General features: G+C 35.3%; 1 protein-coding gene across 1 annotated transcript in view; it reads right to left on the bottom strand.

The window, feature by feature from the left end:
• LOC132543286 (tetratricopeptide repeat protein 37-like) overlaps nucleotides 1-9,474 on the bottom strand; it is a 30,362-nt gene extending 20,888 nt beyond the window's left edge. Inside the window, exons 1-14 of the mRNA XM_060206769.1 lie at nucleotides 9,448-9,474; nucleotides 8,989-9,109; nucleotides 8,192-8,427; nucleotides 7,781-7,853; nucleotides 6,757-6,882; nucleotides 6,045-6,143; nucleotides 5,645-5,756; nucleotides 5,265-5,399; nucleotides 4,163-4,264; nucleotides 3,300-3,442; nucleotides 2,986-3,063; nucleotides 2,764-2,849; nucleotides 2,470-2,602; nucleotides 1,662-1,841 (exon numbers count right to left, since the gene is read on the bottom strand). Of these exons, the coding sequence (XP_060062752.1) occupies nucleotides 1,662-1,841; nucleotides 2,470-2,602; nucleotides 2,764-2,849; nucleotides 2,986-3,063; nucleotides 3,300-3,442; nucleotides 4,163-4,264; nucleotides 5,265-5,399; nucleotides 5,645-5,756; nucleotides 6,045-6,143; nucleotides 6,757-6,882; nucleotides 7,781-7,853; nucleotides 8,192-8,427; nucleotides 8,989-9,078 (1,593 nt within the window). The 5' untranslated portion in view covers nucleotides 9,079-9,109; nucleotides 9,448-9,474. The remainder of the gene's footprint in view (nucleotides 1-1,661; nucleotides 1,842-2,469; nucleotides 2,603-2,763; nucleotides 2,850-2,985; nucleotides 3,064-3,299; nucleotides 3,443-4,162; nucleotides 4,265-5,264; nucleotides 5,400-5,644; nucleotides 5,757-6,044; nucleotides 6,144-6,756; nucleotides 6,883-7,780; nucleotides 7,854-8,191; nucleotides 8,428-8,988; nucleotides 9,110-9,447) is intronic.
• Between the last annotated feature and the right edge of the window lie 10,405 nt (nucleotides 9,475-19,879).

The following is a 19,879-nucleotide window of genomic DNA, read 5'->3' as shown; positions in this document are numbered from 1 at the left end:
ATATCCTGTCCCTTAGGAAACCTCCCAAAATAATCTGTCCCACTTGAAACCTCCCAAAACAGACTGTTCTTAAGGAAACCTCAAAAAACAGCCTGTCCCAAAGGAAAAATCTAAAAGAGCCTGCCCCCACAGAACACACATACCCCACAGCAAATATCTCAAAAGAGCACACTCAATAAGGATTCTTAAAAAAGTGCCTGCCAAACAAGAAAATTCAAAAGTGTGTCTGCCCTCACAGGAAACCCTATCTGTAAACTCAATAATACCATCTCTCATGGGAACCTCTCAGCAAAGCTTGTCCCTTATGGGAAATTTCTTTACAATTCCACCCCTAGAGTAAAAATCTCAACAATGATTGTTTAAAAGGGAAAACCAAAAACCCCAGAAAACGTTTTGATATTTCCTTGCATTGACCCAGGAGGAATCTCTAACTTATATACTTTTTCTACATAGTATTAGCCGGTGAATGCTGAGTAAACCTTTGAAGATTATTGTGGATATCTATCACATTAACTTATTCATTCATAAAAATGAATTAACTGTGTTTGACAGAGACTGAACTTTTAGTTTTGAACATATATTGCAATTTCCCAAAAACAATTTTTCTAAAAACCAATCACCTCTTGAAAGGGAATGAAATGATGATGTACAGAACAATATTCTCTTTATTATAGTGATAAAAATCTTCTCAATACTGATCTTTCTATATTCCAAATATTGAACTGATTTTGTGATCAGCAGATCATATGCATGAAATCAACCCCTGTGATGACAGTTGTAAACTTTGTGTTCCCTGTGCGTACCTGTCATGTATAGGCCTTGTACACAATACCTCCACAAAACAGGAGGATTATATTAAACAATATAACAAATCGTTATCCCCAATGACAAATTGAAACCATATCTAATGAATGCATCAATTGGCTTAGCGAAAACTATAAAGAAATGTCTACAGACAGAGTGAAACTATAAAGTACTGAGTTAGAAAGCCGCAGTTTAGCATCTAACTTGTGAGTGATGGAATAATGCTTTTTTAACATATACAAAATGGAAACATCAATGGAGCTCTGTTTTAAAAGATATCTTTTGCAGAGATCAACAAAAACAGCTTTTCATCAAAGAAATCAGTAGAAAACACTTTCATGCTAGCCTACCATCCAACCGGTGGTAGGTCCAGATGTATGTAATGTTAGATAAGATTGCGAGACAATGCACACAGATTTCTTTTTGAGTAAAGTCACTTACATACAAGTATCTTACTTTACTGAAATAGTTTTACTTTGTTAAGTTTTTTTTCTGTATTCAGTTGCACCTGTGCACCGAATGCTAACAGAATGGATAACCTGATGTACATAACAGAATCGGTTCAATTGTATCCAAGTACTGACAAGTTACTTTGGTTCATCTCTATAAACTGAACCCTCCCTAAACCAGCCAAATATTTATTTTCCATGCATGGTCAGTTTTAAGAAGTTCCACTGTACATCAATAAGGAAGTTAAACTACATCTGTTTTTATTCACCTAATAAAAGTATGTATCACACTGTGCGAAATTTTAGGAATTTGAGATTTTTGTATCCAAAATACCCTGTAATCTTCAAAAAAACAGAGAGGAGGTAATAAACAGGTAAAGAGAAGACAGACACATTACATTAACTGACCTCTTGATCAGTACTGGCTAAAAGATCACAGAGGGCTACTCCAGCATCATCATTGTCATTGTCAAGGTCAAATGCCTTCTGGTAACACTTGGTGGCTTTGACCTTGTCATGCTGGACTTCCAAGGAAAAGTGGCCCAGATACAGGAATGCCTCGCTGTTATAGGTGTCCAACTTTGCTGCCTGTAAAATGCACAGGAATATGTAATAGCACAATCAGTAAAACTTGTGTCATTTTAATCTCTCTATATCCCCTCCAACATTCCCCATGAGGGTAAAATAACAAATACATATACAAAAAGATAATCATGTGGGTATTAAACTCAATACTGAACTCAAAGAATCAGGAAAATGAGAATTTTATGTATTCTTGGTGTAATACAAGCAAAGAATTTTATATTATGGAGCAGAGACGTATCTACTTTCAAATCTAAACAAACATCTGTTATATCAGTTTGATAATTTCAAAATTCACGATCATATTTGTCTACTGTTACCCATTGGACTTTTATAGAACTGCATTAGTGTTTAATTATACAGGACTGATATTTCGCAGTTGTCACAATTTAGTCACGTAAACCGGAATCAAATTTAATGCACACATGTATCCATTTATATTCATGTATACACTACAGGTATTTGAAATCATTATGTATTTCCTGAAGTTTTGAGTTGCTGTAAAATGTTTATTCAAAATTTAATTTCTTGTTATCATTTATGATTGCCAATATCAGGAAATTAAATTTTCCATCAACCTTACTAACTATGTAGTAAAAACTAGCTTCTGCAACTCTGTTTGACCTTGACCAACCTTTAGAAAAGACATGTAGCTTTTCTCTGCCGATTCCTTTGACTTCTCCTCTTTCCACATTTCCCACAATGCTTTGCCAAGCATGAGGTGATTATCACTGACATCTGGAGCAGACTCTACAGCTAATGTTAACCTGTGAAAGAAAACACTGAACACATGAAATTCTCTGATGTTGTCATAGTTTTTACATGTAATTTGTGTGCTAGTTTTAGATGATGCAGGATATTCTTTTTCCAATTCCAATTTTCTGTGCTTCTGTATTATTGACAAAAAAAATCAATGTACATTAAGTACCTGTGAATAGCGCCAGAGTAGTCTCCCTTGAGGAAGTGAATCCATCCATCTAGACCAGCTGTATTCTTGGTGCCCATCACCATTTTCTATCAAAGATAAAATTTTCACCACAATTGTCTTCACAATAAAACAATTTAACTTTGCCTAGAATAAACATGAAATGAATTGCATTTTTAATTTTCTACAAAAAAAAAAACAAAAACAAAACAAAAAATTACTCACCTCAGCATCTTCAACTCGTCCTGCCTTCAGGTAAACAAATCCAAGTAGTAACTTCAGGTCAATGGGAAGATCTTGTCTCTATTTGATTTTAGAAAATTGTAATTAACTGAATTCAAGGTGTCATATTGGTATCAGTAGAATGATATACAGTGATTTTTGGGACTTAAATATTTATTGGATTCATTAAACTTTTGGAATCGGTGATCTGCATTTACCAAAAAAAATTCTTCAAAAATTTCTAATACAGATAGATCAGAAGTGGTAAAGTGGCTATTACTTAATAAATATGAGATTGTTGGAGACACTCTTTTTACCTGAGAAAGTGTTTGGATAGCTCTGTCCACTGAAGATGGTGAACCTATCCTGTAGTCTATGTGAGACTGTAGGACAGAGAGACGTGCATCAAGTTCACCACCTGATATCATCACACGGTCCTTCTTCTGCATAACATTAAAGCCTGCATGTCAAGAAAAACTTGTGTAAGTTCACTTAAAAACATAATATTGATATATCAAAGTACAATCTTCCTAACTGAATATGATAACTACCTACAGGCATCACACATATTAAACAGCAAATAACATGTCAACAGAATTTGAATTCAAACTCGACTTTGCTGAAAGTGAACTAAAACATGAACAAACGACTCCTGAGAAAGTAGGAGGAGAATAAAACCTGTCATGTAAATCTTGGTCAATCCGAATAAGAAATGTCATGTTCCCAAATGAGAACAAAGGAAAAAACAACAGGACCACCAGGCATTCTAAAGACCATCAAGCACATCCAACTCCATATAGCACAAGGAAAACAGAACATTTCTCAATGAGATCACTACAAATACAGAAAATGTTTTCAAATGATCTTCATCAGTCTGCATTTCTGAAAACCATGTTTTGTGAGTTTGTCTCAAAAAATCCAATTGCAGGTTTCAGGTGTCACATGCTCCAGATACTTTATTGTTGTTTTGAGGTAACAATGACATTGGTCTTACATCCTCATGTAAATTTTTAAGAGCATATATAATTGTCGACAAAATATTTACACCCAATGCACTAAATCAGCAAATGACCTTTTATAAGTTTTAAATTTAGGTCTACGGTCAATTTCAGTATCAGTGACTCAAGCATTATTTTACTAGTTTTAATATAATACCTTGGCACTGTTGAATTTTACTTACAGTTATTACAAGTCTTCAGTGCCTCTTTATAAAGGTGCAGTGCTGACAATACCTTAGCTAGGAAGTAATGTACTACAGCCACCTTCTTCAGGTTCTCAGCAGCTTCAGAAATAGAAAGAGTATATATTACTATACATCTGTAAACCTCAATTTCATTGTAAAAGAAAATGTATTCATCACCGCATTAGATAGGCTGATTAGGGTTAAATTTATGAATACCTATACATGAAGGGAAATGAACTTTTAGATAGAAATCACATCATATTAAAATGAAATCACATCATACACTGTAAAATGTTCGAAGGGAAATGGTAGAAATCACATCATACACTGTAAAATGTTCGCTTTTAGATAGAAATCACATCATACACTGTAAAATGTTCGAAGGGAAATGAACTTTTAGATAGAAATCACATCATACACTGTAAAATGTTCGAAGGGAAATGAACTTTTAGATAGAAATCACATCATACACTGTAAAATGTTCGAAGGGAAATGAACTTTTAGGTAGAAATCACATCATACACTGTAAAATGTTCGAAGGGAAATGAACTTTTAGGTAGAAATCACATCATACACTGTAAAATGTTCGAAGGGAAATGAACTTTTAGATAGAAATCACATCATACACTGTAAAATGTTCGAAGGGAAATGAACTTTTAGGTAGAAATCACATCATACACTGTAAAATGTTCGAAGGGAAATGAACTTTTAGGTAGAAATCACATCATACACTGTAAAATGTTATCATCTTGATCTTCCTACAAACAATCAATGTATACAGTTTTAAACTCTTAATATCACAAAGAGAAAAGGGAACATTTGGAGTGAAAATCAATGAAATTTAAATGTGAAGGGATGATAACATTTAAACAAGAAAAACTCTAACAGAAAATAGAACAGGCCACATTAACAACTATCCTTTCTCTCATAACTGTGACCTCATACATAATTCTCATCTAACACTTGTGATATCTTAACCCAGACTTTACAACCCTCATCATTCACCTCTGACCTCATACCCTTGACCTTTCAATCTTGACCCCACAACCCTGACCTTACATATGACCCAAGAAAACTGCTATTAAATTTTAAAACCTACCTGAAGCAAGCAGTGGTCGAGCTTGTACATAGATTTTCTGACGCAGCAACTGGTAGCCCTGGGCGGCAACAAGATATGGGCTCTTTGGATCTAAATCATTTAGCTTAGTCACAGTGTTCTCAAGTTGTGACACATCTGCATTTACACATACACACAGGTTTAGTTCACATATAAACACAAACACTTGTATGGTCATTGGTAAAAAATATTGAAGGCCAGAAACTGATATTCATTGTCACATACTGAACACAAGTGTTGAAATGAACACCTTCATAATATGTTAAATAATCCATAAAAAAGCATAAAAAAAAATCCCTTTTTTGAAAAAAGTTGGTTGCAAGAAGTATGAATATTTTGTTGCATAAGAAGAAATACAATACCTGAATCTGTCTCCATGAAGTGGATAATTAAAAGTTCCAGTGGATAGGAAAGAGCTGGAAACATGAGTTGAAGGCGACCACACTGGTCAGGCAAGCTGGTCACCTTACGGTGCTGTGTAGTATACAAATGAATTTCATTAACAATTTTCTATAATTTTATTAACAATTTTCTATAATTTTATTAACAATTTTCTGTAATTTTATTAACAATTTTCTATAATTCTAAAGTCTTTCTCTATGTAAAGTCTCACCACATACAAGTCTTTCCTTGTTTTTTTTATTTTTTGTTTTGTTTTGTTTTTTGCTAGCCCAAACATATCATGCTGGACAATACATAGACAACTGAATATCATGATTTACTTGTCTACCCAATGATTTGCTTTGTTTAGATTTGGCCTACCTTGATGAGAAGGTCCAGGTACCTGGTAACTAACTGATCTGGGTTTGCGAAGGTCACTGTGGTCTCCTTTTCAGTGAGTGTTGTAACCAGCTCCATCAACTGTGAAGCATATTCTAACAGTAATCAGTATCAATTGAAAACTTTTCATATTTTTAATTAAGTTTTCTTCTTGTCCTGAAGTAATACAAACCATCCTTTGAGTTTATTTTAAGAATTGCTTGATCATAGTATTTATAAGTATATGAATCATAAAATCATTTCGAGGAGAAAGGAATTTTGTGTAAGAACTTGCTGTTAATAACTGCATTATCTCAAAGCCTAACAGGTGAACCCTTTATAACATTTCTTGTGTACATTTTTTCTCAAAAACATGACCAAAAAGAATTAGAAGTAGTCGTCTCCTACACTCATTAAAATAAGTGTGATTCTTTCCATTTCTTCAATGCCCTCTTTGGAAGATATTGATGTTCATTTTAGCAAGAAGTCTTTTCTTCTTTTTGACCTAGACAAACCAAAGTACAAACCTTGATACTTACCTATCACTTCCTGCTTGAGGTTGAGATTTAAAAGTAAACAGAGCTTTGTACGTTTTATAGTGTTAGGTATAATGAGGATTTCTCAGTGCAGTGACTCATTAAAGAAGCTGTGAGCAAAGACTGTCTGTATACAAATGTAGTTATTACAAAGTCATATCAACCCAAACCAAACTCACCATGTGTTCCTGTGGAGTTGTCAACTTTTTCTCTGTCATCAGAACATCCACCAGGTCAGTTTGAAGTTGGATTTTTCTGGCTGAATCTTGTTCTCCTTTTATCAAATCTTCATAAATTTGTTGTCCCTTGAAGTATTACAACAAAAAACGAGGTTAAACCACAAAATGACCTGAGAATGGTTTGTAGATCTTTACTCTACAATAAACTATACATAAGACAAGACACTGTGAAAAACACTGGTGTTATATCATCGTGATCTTTGACCCCATACTAACTGCTTTTGGAACTTTTCTGTGGCAGTTGCTCAGTGTTTGTTGTAAGTCCAGTGGCCTCATGTCCAAATTCCATTGTTGCTTATTATCAAGTACAGAAACTTTTCTTCAACGCCAACAATACTACTATATACTCAACAATTTTTGTGGCGAATTTATGTTTGTTCATTTTGTTAGTATACTTCATCCAGGAATTAAAATGTCCATGAACCTTAAAAATTTGTACAAGGGAATTCATCAAGCTAGTTACCTGTGAAATAAAAAAATCCAGGAAATCTATATATATATTTATATATTGTGAAGTCAATGATAACTGAGCCCTATAAGATACATAATTTTCCAGTATACAAGACTTTGTGGAAAGAATGAGGAACGTAGCAGAATTAATTGGACTTGATAAAAACTGTGGGTGACAGATCAACCTCTTATACAATGTTAGAGAAATACTTTAAACTCCTTGAAATCATAAGTTGCACAATTTGTGTCTACTCCTGTTGTTAATGAAAGGCAATGGCTACATGTGTATATTCAAATGAAGACCAGCAGCCTCTAATACCATGGGAATAGTCGAATAGGTAGATCAGTTGCTTAAAACTTCAGTCTGGAGTGTTTTGAGGCTCAAGATTTAAATTAAAACCAACCTCTGTACCTTTCTATCCGTATAAAAAATGAATATGAAATATTTTAAAAGAGTGAAAATTTTGTTATTCATCACACTTTGACAATGCAAACTCTTACATAAAGTTCTCACCTTTTCTAGGTCCTCAAGTCTGATATACAACTTAGCAAGTTTCACTTGGATATCTCGCTGCTTCTCCTTGTCACTGGAAAGTAACGAAAATATCAGAATCTGGAAATATACATACTCATTCTAATACCAGAGTTTTAAGTTGGTTTAATCTCTATGGTCATCAATATACATAAAGGACAGTTTTTCAAAATACAATTTGAAATTAAAAAGAGATAAGTTGTGGCAGTTAAAACTGATATCATGATATATTTACCTAGAAAGACAACATCTGGCTTTTGATCAATCTTTTGGAACATCTAATTCATGTAAAGTTTACCAAACCATCAATTTCATATGATATGTTTATTGGTTGTCTAAATTGAACTCTATCAATAGAGAAATCTGTACATTCCTCACTTGAGTTCTCCATACCTGCCATGTAGTTCCTGCAGCTTCTGGTAAACACTGATCAAGTCAGTGTCATGTTCAGCTGAAGGTCGTTTCTCATACAGACCACCTAGGCCCTGCCATGCCAAGGGTTGACCAGGAGAAGATTCTATGGCTCTTTTATAAGCTTTAACTGCCTGCTCAATCTGGTCCAGTCCTTCGGCAGCGACACCCACAAATACCAATGCATTGTAGTTGTTCTTATCACAGGCCAAAACAGACTGCAAATATTAAGGTGGACACTTAACACTTTGTTTATGTGCTGGGTTTATCTCCCAGAAATATTCCAGGTTATTTTGAGATAGGTATCCTTATAGTATCTTTGGTCTACCTCACTGAACATTATATGGGAGGCCTGTCTCGTGGCATCCAGAGCAATTAGGGTAAAGTGTCTTGCCCAAGGATACATCAATGTCAGCACAGTCTAGTCTGTTTCCCAGCAGCTTCCTGAGAAATACAAACCACCACCAGTAGGGAGAATGGAACCAAACTCATCTCATCTTCACCTGAGGTTTCATAGACCAACATTCTACCACTTCACAGTCTCCTCACAGAGGCCAAAGGTCATTGTTATCAATATAATTTCTAAAATAATCTAACATAAAACAGTTTTGACATGTTGGCAGATTAGATACAAACTTAAGTTATGCCGAGTCATATCATAAGGATTTATCATTTCAATGTAAATCTCAATATACAGCAGATTATGAATGGTGTCTTTTGTCTCCTACACTCCGAGATATATGCTTGTTTACAATGTATTACAATATTGTGTGACAAACCTTGCAGTGTTTAAGTGCTTCTTTGAACTCTTTATTTCTTATTGATTCTCTGGCATTTTTCAAAGTTGCCTTGACTTCTTTGGGGTCCATGATGCAATATGAATGGTTTCCTGAAGTTTACCTAAAACAAAGTTCATCAGATAGTTTGATTTCTTTTAACTACTTGACCAATATACACTGTATATAAGAAAACATATTTGAATCTGAAGGTATGGATTAGAACTGTGACACATTCTCCTAACCTGTACACATTGGTGTACAAGTAAATTATAAAACTTTTTTTAACCAGTCATTATAACATTTTTCCTCATTCAACTAATCCAGATATAATTATTTTATATAATTGTTACATGCTGTCAACTGACAATAGTTTTTTTTATACAAATTGATAAACCTCCTACCACCTATCAATCTTGCCATTGATTACAAGTTTAACTTTGAGGTCAAGAAAATACATACAAGTACACAGTTATAAAAGCAGATTTGCTCATCAATTAATCCCTTCTGGGCGAGTTATCTCTGGATAATTCGACGGAGAGCTGTGGTTTATAGAGCTGAACACCTAATTCATGTACAATCATAAATATTCCAATTTGATAACATTCCTATTAGTTGTAATCTTGTGTAAAAATGGTTTAACGTCACGATTTATGTGACGGAATCAAACTCCACATGTAAAATACGACATAACATGATGGCAATACAAGAAGAAAAAACAGTCACAATTAGCCTTTGGAGAACATTTTCATTGAAGGGATTATTAATATATATTACGGAGACTCGCTTTCATGTTATGTCCTAAACAAGTACTACAACGAATCACAAATCGAGAAATAGGTTACACTCGTACTTATTTTGTGTAAGCCACCATTTTTTCCAAAGGGCGATCACTCCATCACGTTTCCTGTTACTTTTGCTACTTTCGATTTAGACCACATGCAAATTTGTCACAGAGATAGCATTTTTTTTACCGCAAACACTTTGTTTTATTCTGTTGGGGCTGAATTTTCAAATATAAACTAAATTACCAAATGAAAACTTAAAACCGCTCAGTATTCTATCTTCTGGACAGAAGAGTTCTGCTATTTAATTATGTCCACGCACGTGCACGTGCACTGTTATACTCAAACGAAACGTTTTCAACAACATTATTTGACAAAACTCGTTATCTCAAGTTTCAGTCAAACTGCAAATACCAAAATGACGAGTTGCACTAAGCAATAAATTATTTGGCAAATTAGCGCTGACACATGCTTTCCTTATTGAACGATGAACTTTCATAAATACGATTACTAATGTGGCGATAGATGGGCGGATGGATAAATGGAAGTGATAAGCATTACACGTGCGCCCACTTTCATGTAACTGATCAAGTTGAGTATATAATTATCTACATATACAATGTACACCGCGACTGGTCTGATTTCTCGTGTTTTCGGTAGTCTTTCGTTAGTCCAAAAGAGTTTACAGTTCCATTTTAGGTCACAAAATTTACGGTAGTCCACAGAGGGTTACGATAGCCTACAAAAGTTCTGACTTTCGTATCCTGGTATCCTGAAAGGGCAGTCACTTGTCATTATGACCGTAAATATGCTGATAGTTAATTAATGATTTATATAATTCAAAGCGTCTGATTACTTAGATAAATAACTCCATCTGAGCCTGACAATGGACATCATCCACCGCTATGTCCACCTGCAATATGTGATGTTTTGTCACTTTGGTGCCAACCTATGGCAAGATATCAATTTCCTGCTGTGCCTCAAAAAGCTCTGTGATGTTTAGGCGTAGATACAGCTCGCCTCTAGACCCATTCCTTCCGTACTGGGACTGCAAAGCAGCTTTTAAAGCATGCCATTCAGCTGAGACTAAAAGCAGCAGGTCGATGGAATTATACATGTAGTGTATACAATAATAACATTCGTACTCCAGTAATCACTCTTCTAGATGTCTCTGGTTAAAGAATGTCACTTGCTATGTTTTCTAACACAGTATCGAAGGCATTACAGAACTGGAAGTGTGATTTGTATACAATGACTTGGGTATCAATCAACTGGTCAGGGAGATCTCTTTACTGAAGTACTGTTGATCCATAATGGAGGAAATGACGTGGAGAAAGTGCCTATAGCCAATTTCCGTAGATCTTTTATAAGCGTGTTACGGTTGTTGTTCATCTCTTTGCCTGGTGTCAAGATATATTTTTTTCAGAAATACTGCCCGGCTGAATTATTGATGCTCGGATAATATAACTGCCATGGAGAAATATTGGCGTAGGTTAAACAGTGCTGTAGTGAAGGAAGTTATAACACTAGGGGTTACTATAGTAAATACCCCGACATAGGGGAATCACCTACCTTCTTCACTGATGATAAAGTTCACCTGTCAGACCGGTGGGCAATAGTGTGTTTTTAAATAGGTTGCAGGGAGCTCTCGAATATCTCTTGAAAGGGGAGGGGATCCAGTATTTTCCATGTTGGTAATATTTCATCACAAAGGTAGGATAAGGTTACGACTAGTTATAATTGTGCGGCTCCCTCCACACTACGGGGTGGCGGTGACCAAAGCATATTCATGACATGTCTTGGCTATTTGGCGTTTGCGCAGAGTACAACCATAGCACAGTTTTTTAGACTACTTGTCGCCTACTTGTCCGCTGTTCCCAGCGACAAATAGTTTATGAAAGCAATTGATGAACTTCAACTGTTGACACTCCCTGAGTACCCAGGGTCAAATTATACAGTTGTTTTAGCCTTGAACTATTGAACTTTGACTTGTGTGAATCTGAAATCTTGAACTTGTGAACTTGATTTGATGTTCTTGAACTTGATGCTTGTGTTGTGAGGGCTGACCAAACACTTGTCGGCAGCTCGAGTAAAGATTGTCGTGACAAAAAATGAAAGGTTTATTAAGTGGAAGGGAGGTAACTTGTAATACATCACCATTAATACAACATCTACAACGCCACACGTCTTCCCTCAATTACGTCACCTATTTATTATTAAAACAAATGTTAATACAGTGAATACAGTGATTCTATTGTCTCTTCATGTACTTATACTTAGCACATCAATGTCCACCAAATATCCAACGTTTGTTGTAGAGCTACATACTTCTGTATCATAGACAGATAAACAAAACTGTAAAACGTAATTAAAATCGTTGTAATAGGACAAAAGAAAAATTAAGAGGGGACGATTAAATCAAATTCACTAGGATATACACCATGTATTTCAAAATAGTTTTATCCACTGTTGTAAAATTTCAAATTATAAAGTTTGATAAATGAGTCCCGACCGACAACTGGTTAGGCTTGTATCAATGTAAAGGTACCAGGGAAGCTCACAGAGCACTTAAAGCGAGAAAAAAGAATGCGGTGTTCTGTTGATGGGGTCAAGAAAAAAGGCAGGTTGAAAGGAACTCACCAGTGATACTCAGGAAGATTGAATAAACTGACTTTTTTTATATTAGTTAGAGAAACGAACACAGGGTGACATTTATCATAATCGGATCCCGATAACATCGGATGATTAGTGTGTGTACATACAAGACATAATTCCTTTTAACAATAGCATCCATGCATCAAAGATGCCGAGATCTAATTCTTTATATTGTATGGTCGGAGGACAGGATGAAGGCTGTAGGCAGATTGGAGGAGAAACACGGGAACAACAGAGGAGTGAAGCAAAAGGTATGTACATCTGTACATTGCACGACAGTTCATGTGTATGAAAGGAATGGTTGGTTTGAGGCGCACACTTGGTTATTAAAGACAGGGAAGATAAAAAGGGACATCACTCTGTCTGTGGAGACAGATAAGAAATCGAAACTCTACAAGTGGGATACACCGAATTTCGGAAACGTTCAAGTTATATTGAACCTTACAAAATGTGTATAGTCTACAAAATGAGTAGATAGAAGACGAACGTTCTTGAATCTGAGAGAGAAGGACCGTTGTCCAGCACAGGATTCATCAGACCTCGGCACTTGGTATTACTTACAATGTTTTAACGGTAAGTTATCGTGCTATTTTGTTGATAAAGTTGAAATTGTGAATAAGTTGTAAGCGATATAAAGTTGGACGTGTTTGACGCTAGTTAGAATATCTGCTTGTTCCGTTGATATTTATCATGTTCTCATTTGGGAACTTGCCATTACTTTCGTAAATCGATCAAGATTTACAATGCGGATGGTTTCGACAAAGCAGAAGACTCTTACCCTTCCGGAACACATGTCCTTATTCCCAATGTACTTTTTTTCAGTAAATCTTTGTTTTATTGAATTTAAGTTTGGATTATGATTCTGTTGACATGTTGGTATTTTCTTTGTTTTATGAGATAATTTTCATGGATTTTATGATCGACCATGCTCTCAAGAAAAATGTTTCTTTGATCATTTATTTTATTCTATTTATGAACTAAATCACGTTCATTGAAGTATTGTATGAAATATTTATGTAGTTTTTATTATCAAACGTTGGTTGTATAGAAAATACGACTTTTATCTCGATCATTATATATCCTGTGGGGCACTTGGTTAGTCCCTAGAAACACGCAAGCTTCTGTGATAACAGGCAACTGAATGATTTGAAAAACTGACGGTTAAAGGTAGTAAATAGTTGCTGACAGCACCAAGGAACGCTCGAACATCGATCTATCCCGAAAGTTTTGAAGCCAACACAATAGTATCAGTGAATATTCTGACCGGTTCGTCAATCACGCCGGTACCTATGCTTAGATAACCCTGGTGTTATCACAATATGTCTGGCGCTAAGTCAGGGGAGGGTGAAACGGATATCTCCCGGATATATGTATTACTTGCTTCAAAACCTCACTGGGGAATTAAGATTAAAACAGATTAACATTACATACTGAATGTGTTGTAGAATACAGATGGAAGATGGCCGCGACAATTGGGGAATTTACACAGGATGTCGTGAAGATCCAGGACAGTGGCAAGATGACTTTTTTCTCAATGTTACTTCATGATGGAGGTAAGTATATGGTTTGTTGTCTATGGTCAGGCGTGCTTATAAATAATGCTTCCAATGGTTTTATTTGTGCCTCAAGTTATCAACCTTTGTGTCTCAAGTTCTCAGCTGCTTCGATAGTTTGTGTTTAGCTGACAATCAGACGCGCTTTTGTTGTGAAACCAATTCCAGAAAACTGTTTATAGGGTCTATCATGAGATCGTAAATTTCAAACATACATATTCAATTGACGCCATAGGGATTCTTGCACTTCAACTCATCATATACAGAGAAAACAGCAAGGACTGTTAGTTTTCTGTGAACGTCACCGTAACAATATGGTCTAATATTAGTGCTTCTGAGCTAACTGTCGAAAGGAAAGAGTTGATAGGGTGAAGGAGAATGAACAAGGTCATCAACTTTTTTGATTGGATGAGCTGATCAAATTGCATTTTTATTGTACCATATTTTTGTTCAAGATTAAAAAGTGTACGCATCTACAGGAGACGCCATAAAGTCATTCTTGCGGGATGGAACAAACTTATTGCTTTAAATGCATTTCCACAGACGTCATCTGACTTAAGAAGAAAACCACACATAGACGAATCTTTCTTTTGCCTTTCGACTTAACGAAAACCGGTAATTTGAAGTGACAAGGCCTCTTACTTGCTAGTTTTTCATTTTCCCCAAACAATTGTCAGATTTATCGTGCTGTTACAATTAGAAATTATATTTGATAATACAATTCACTATTGACAGAAAATATAGACATGTTAGCAAGTTGTTTAGTGAGGAAAAATCCAACGATATCGCAAGATGTGATTTGACGTAGAACTTTTAAGTCGACCCATCATATACTGTGAGATCTTTTTTGTTTGTTGTTTTGCTTGTTTGATGTTTGTTTGTTTTCTCCCACTTACACTATACATAATTGATAGGCCATAGAGTAAAACTCTACTTTTTCATAGACGTATTGAATGATACTGTTTCATTGAATATTAGGACATTTCATGGATGTCAGTTATTAATATTTATGTAATGACGATGATTCAAGAATCATTTCAGATACTGGGTGTGTGTATTATTTCTATCGTATACAGAACAATTGATTATCGTATGTAAGTATGTGGACAATTGACAGTATCTCTGTACATCTATATATCCGTGACCATTTGATATTGACAACCGTAATAAGTCAACGCGATCCTTCGGAAGAATTATATTTTATTTATTTTTTATTTTTTTAATCTGTTGTATGTGTGCTATAATTGTTTATCTTTATAAGGAAAGGGTACGTGATTAACACTTTGTGTACGTGTAGCCATGACTACTATTTAGTAATAAGATACATCTGTACCTGACAACATCACGTTTTCTCGTGTTCTCACCGCTAAAACAAGGAAGTATGCTAAACTCGATATGAACAAATATATTTAATAATTTACAACACGCAGCGGTTATCTCCCTTTGAAGCGACAACCTATATTATACAGCATCAATTCGTCACCATCTTCTTTCTTTCGTTTCGTTCTATCTCCTTGCCAGTTCTATCACTGATTTTACGCTGACTTTACGTTGACATGGTGCCGAAAGTTTCGTCATATAATGCTAATTATATCAAGATCATAAATATATTGTTTTTTACTTTATTGCACATTAAAATGGAGTTATTTGGTTTAAAATGAAATAGTTTAGATAATTTCGTTAGATTAATCACAAGCCAAAATAAATTATTTTCAGTATCTAGTAATGAACAATATTTAACTGCTGGGCTAACAGCGATCCAATACATGTATATTAATATTTGAGCCTACTTCCGAGTAAAAGAGAAACTTATCATAATACTATGTATTAAACAGATTGAACGGTGGACTATCAATGTTGTTCAAACGGATAGTCTTAACAAGTTTGAACTAAAACGTTCCGACAAAGATATTCAAAGCGATGTTTAGATTTTTTGAACGACAGCGAAGTGAGTAGTGGTTTTGACAGGACTAGCCAGTAATGCTAGGGGCCAAAACTTTTAAGCATATGAGGCGAAGAAATCTGAAAAAATAGAAGGATAGATGCACTTATCTCACAATTCAATAATTTGTAAAACAGAAGAGCGAATGAGACCAGTTGATCTGCTTTCTAAGTTTTAGCCAAGGCTTCGGTTTACTTACGATGCGCCGTTGAAGTGTGGTGTCCCTGAAACAATAGGAAAATATGAGGTGTTAACAAATTTTTCAATGAAATTCAAAATGAATGAAACATGGTGAAAACATGAATCATGTAAATATTGACAAGGTGGCTTTTGGAAAAGTTGGAAATGATAAGACCAGGTGTTCCCGAAGGGTAAGCGCTTTTTGCTTCGTAGACAACACCCGCCTTATAAAGCTTTGTCAATCCAAGTAAGTAATGTCATGTTTCAAAATGATAACCAGGTTTACAACACCGAACCTCCAGAATACTAATTGGTATCGATCACTTCCTACCTTATAAGGCAATGCCACAAAGACAATGTTGCCAGACACTCAGTCCAGCCACATTACGCTCTCTGTCTTTACCGCTACCCGCTTCAAGACGTGCGCCAGAGACACGTAAACGACATTTATTTGCCTGGTTATGACAGTGAACACAGATTGAATCAAATGTAACTCGTTTGGAGAAATACTCAGAAACAGGTATTACTTACCGTTATAACTATTATAGGGCATTGCTATGACGTAACCTTACCAAAGTTGGATTATCTCATAAACTGCCAATTGCACCGAAATGTTAAAAAAAAGGCGCCATCTCCTTATAACAGGATTGAATTTGAAAATGATGTCATTATAGAGAATTATGAATTACAACAAGTTAAAAGCAAGTTGAACACTTTCCCTATATATAGTTGTCCTTCATAATGCAAATAAAACAAGCTGAAAGTAAGGCGTCAAGAACAACATGAAAATACCGACGTGTGAACATCATGATGATCTGAATTAAAATTAAATAAACCTAGAACAAAAATGAACAAAAGAAAGATTTACACCGAGACTAACGAAAAAGTAAAAGGAGAGGAAGACCAGGTGTTCCGTAAGTTGAGCGTCTTTTGCTTAACCGACTACACCTGCCATGTGAAAATTGGTCAATCCAAGTAAGTAATATCAAGGTCTCAAGTTAGAACAAGGTTTACAACAACGGAACCAACAGGCAAACTAACATCAAACTCATCCAGCTTCATATCGCACAAAGAAAAATAATGTTTTCAATGAGATCATTTAGACGCCGTTGAAATTCCCCGTTATTTTTCATCAACATCCATTTTTTGAATTCCAGTGTTATTATTTTGTCTGTCAGTTGACGATATCTTGCACTAAAATAGTAAAATTGGGAACAAGCCCTTCAATATCGAATCAACTGCGATATGCTAACCGTTGGGGATGCAGGGTTTTGCTATCCAGAAATGCAAAATTCACGGAAGGGAAATTGAAATCATCACGCTTATCAAACAGTGTTTTACAAACCCAAAAAGGAAAGATAATGCCACAGAAAGATAAAATTGTAATACATTCAACAAACTTCTTTTAAATGTTTTTCAAAGAAATATTTTATTACGAAGCATTTGGTAATTTTGTCCTTTTTGTTGTTAAATACCTTTGTGTTCTGCTTGTTACTTACCGTATATACCGTAGATAGCATCAATTGTAATATCGCTGTTTTATTAAAATGTTGACCCAAGACACCCAGCCGGCATGGCAAAAATCCATATGTGTCAATCATCTTCCCTGTAAATTCTTATATCAAAGGTTCGGATGGAAAGGTAATATAGACGACCTGTATTATCTGTTAGATAAAGACATTTGATAGGATGATCGTTGAACATCTTTACTTGACCATGATAAAGACACTATGTAATACTTAGTCATGGTAGGACATGGGTATCGTACGTTTGTATATATATGTGTGTGTAACCTACCCGTGGTATTATATTTGATATCACGGTACGTATAGATGTAGCGATAAGATGGCCACCTCACTGGTCCGCGACAGCCCCACACTGGTGTTAGGTGTCGGTATAGCTGACGAGATTTATATATAACTACTAGTATATACCTGTACAATTGCAGGGGACACATCTCAATATTCGGCGTTATATTAGTGATACAGACGATAGAACGGATTACGGGAGATTTTAAAATGTCGGTGTCTAGTCTGACATCAGGACATCGGACCTCAGACATGGCTAAGAGGGAAGCACATTTCTGTCCATCTACAGGTAGGATTGTTTTAAACTTTAATTTAAAAAAATGATATTTAAATTTCTGTATCAACATAGCAATCTTCCATCAATATTCTGTTTTCGTATAAGTGCAGTGTATATACATGTATATGCTTATTCTTAATTAATGTTCTTTATATTAAGTAATAAACGCGGTATAAGTTAACAGGATCAGTAACAAAGAAACCAACTCATACATTTTTCCTTGGGAAAATGATTTTCACTCCTTGTTCAAGAGATAAATGATATTATGTGTGTGTAGTGATTGACAAAGAATACATTAATCGACTTATGGCTGCTTTGTGATCTCTTAAAAGTCACTCACAATATCACAAAACCATTGTGCAAACGCTATTGTAAATATTTGCTCGAGCTGTCAGTAAGGTAAATTTATCGGAGAGCAACGCCATTTGAGCATTTTTCATAAGATTAAATCTCTGATTACAATACTTACATTTCTATATATCAGATATATTATCTAGGCCTATCTTTGATCAAACACCGTTACACATACAATTGGCGACACCTTACGTAAGGCTGCCAACTACTTCTCATGTCACGTAGTAAAAAATGTATTGTTATACACTTTTGATGTAAAGATATAAAGTCTTGTCATATAACGTTAAGGACATGTATATCCGGTACCTGACTCGGACGTAAAGAATTTGATATATGTTTGTTCCAAACAAACTGAATACTTGGAGATGACAGTTGAGGAAAATACAATTTGGTTCCAGGTATATTATGTATTCTTGTCAGTGTTGTATAATCTGCTGTTATATCTCTATCGGAAACATACATACCGACCCAGGCCACATTGTGTAGCATAGGTAACATCAGACAAGCTAGACGAACAGTGGTCGAGAAAAAACGCACTCCAAAATATTCGGTATAATTAAAAATTCATATTTTGTGTATTAAGAGGAATAGAAAGATAATGAATGTTAACATTCGTATGTTGTTGTTGCGACAAAAGTTGGAAATGCAAGATTCGATTCGAAGTCACGATGAAGTACGAGATTTATGTACCTCTGAGATTTTAGATCTGTCCAACCCAGGAGGAGCTGCTATAGCGTACACAGGTTTAACTAAACAGAGAGCATTATTATAATGACGAATCATTAAGGTGCATGGCGTAGGAAGGATGGCATAGACTTATCAGTGTCGGTCGACTTTCGAGCTTTCACGACAAGCGTCAATAATTGTAATGCTTAAGTACATAGGCAAAAATCAAGACCGTGTCGTATGCCACGGGTAAGAACTGAAATTTAGCTACATAACCTTAGTGGTATAATACAGTATCTTTATGGGTTTGGTCCTTGGCGGTTAATTTTCTTTAATCCTGTTTCAGAAACTCTTTCAGGTTATTATAAAAAACCGAAGTCTGATTTTCAATATTTTGTATGAATCTAGGTTCTGTAGGTGAATTGTGACTAGGTTGTAATATTACTATGAAGTGCATGCACCTGCTTCAAGACTCTAAATTCATTGTTCGTTCGTCAGTGACACAAACGAGGTCCGATTTCGATGCCGTTCATGTGCATTAATAGGAACCAATATATGATTAGTTCGCTTCATTTGATATTGGACATCACAGAAAGGCCTTTCTTATGATCTATATGTTGGGGTAGATTGAGTGTGAGTACTGACTATTCATCAAGTCATTCTTTTGAACTAGC

The sequence above is a fragment of the Ylistrum balloti genome, unplaced genomic scaffold (genome assembly GCF_031769215.1).
Source record: "Ylistrum balloti isolate Yb309-2 unplaced genomic scaffold, AGI_CSIRO_Ybal_v1 Utg369752, whole genome shotgun sequence".
Taxonomy (NCBI): domain Eukaryota; kingdom Metazoa; phylum Mollusca; class Bivalvia; order Pectinida; family Pectinidae; genus Ylistrum; species Ylistrum balloti.
The sequence above is the reverse complement of the archived record's forward strand: the minus strand, read 5'-3'. Positions and strand labels throughout refer to the sequence as shown.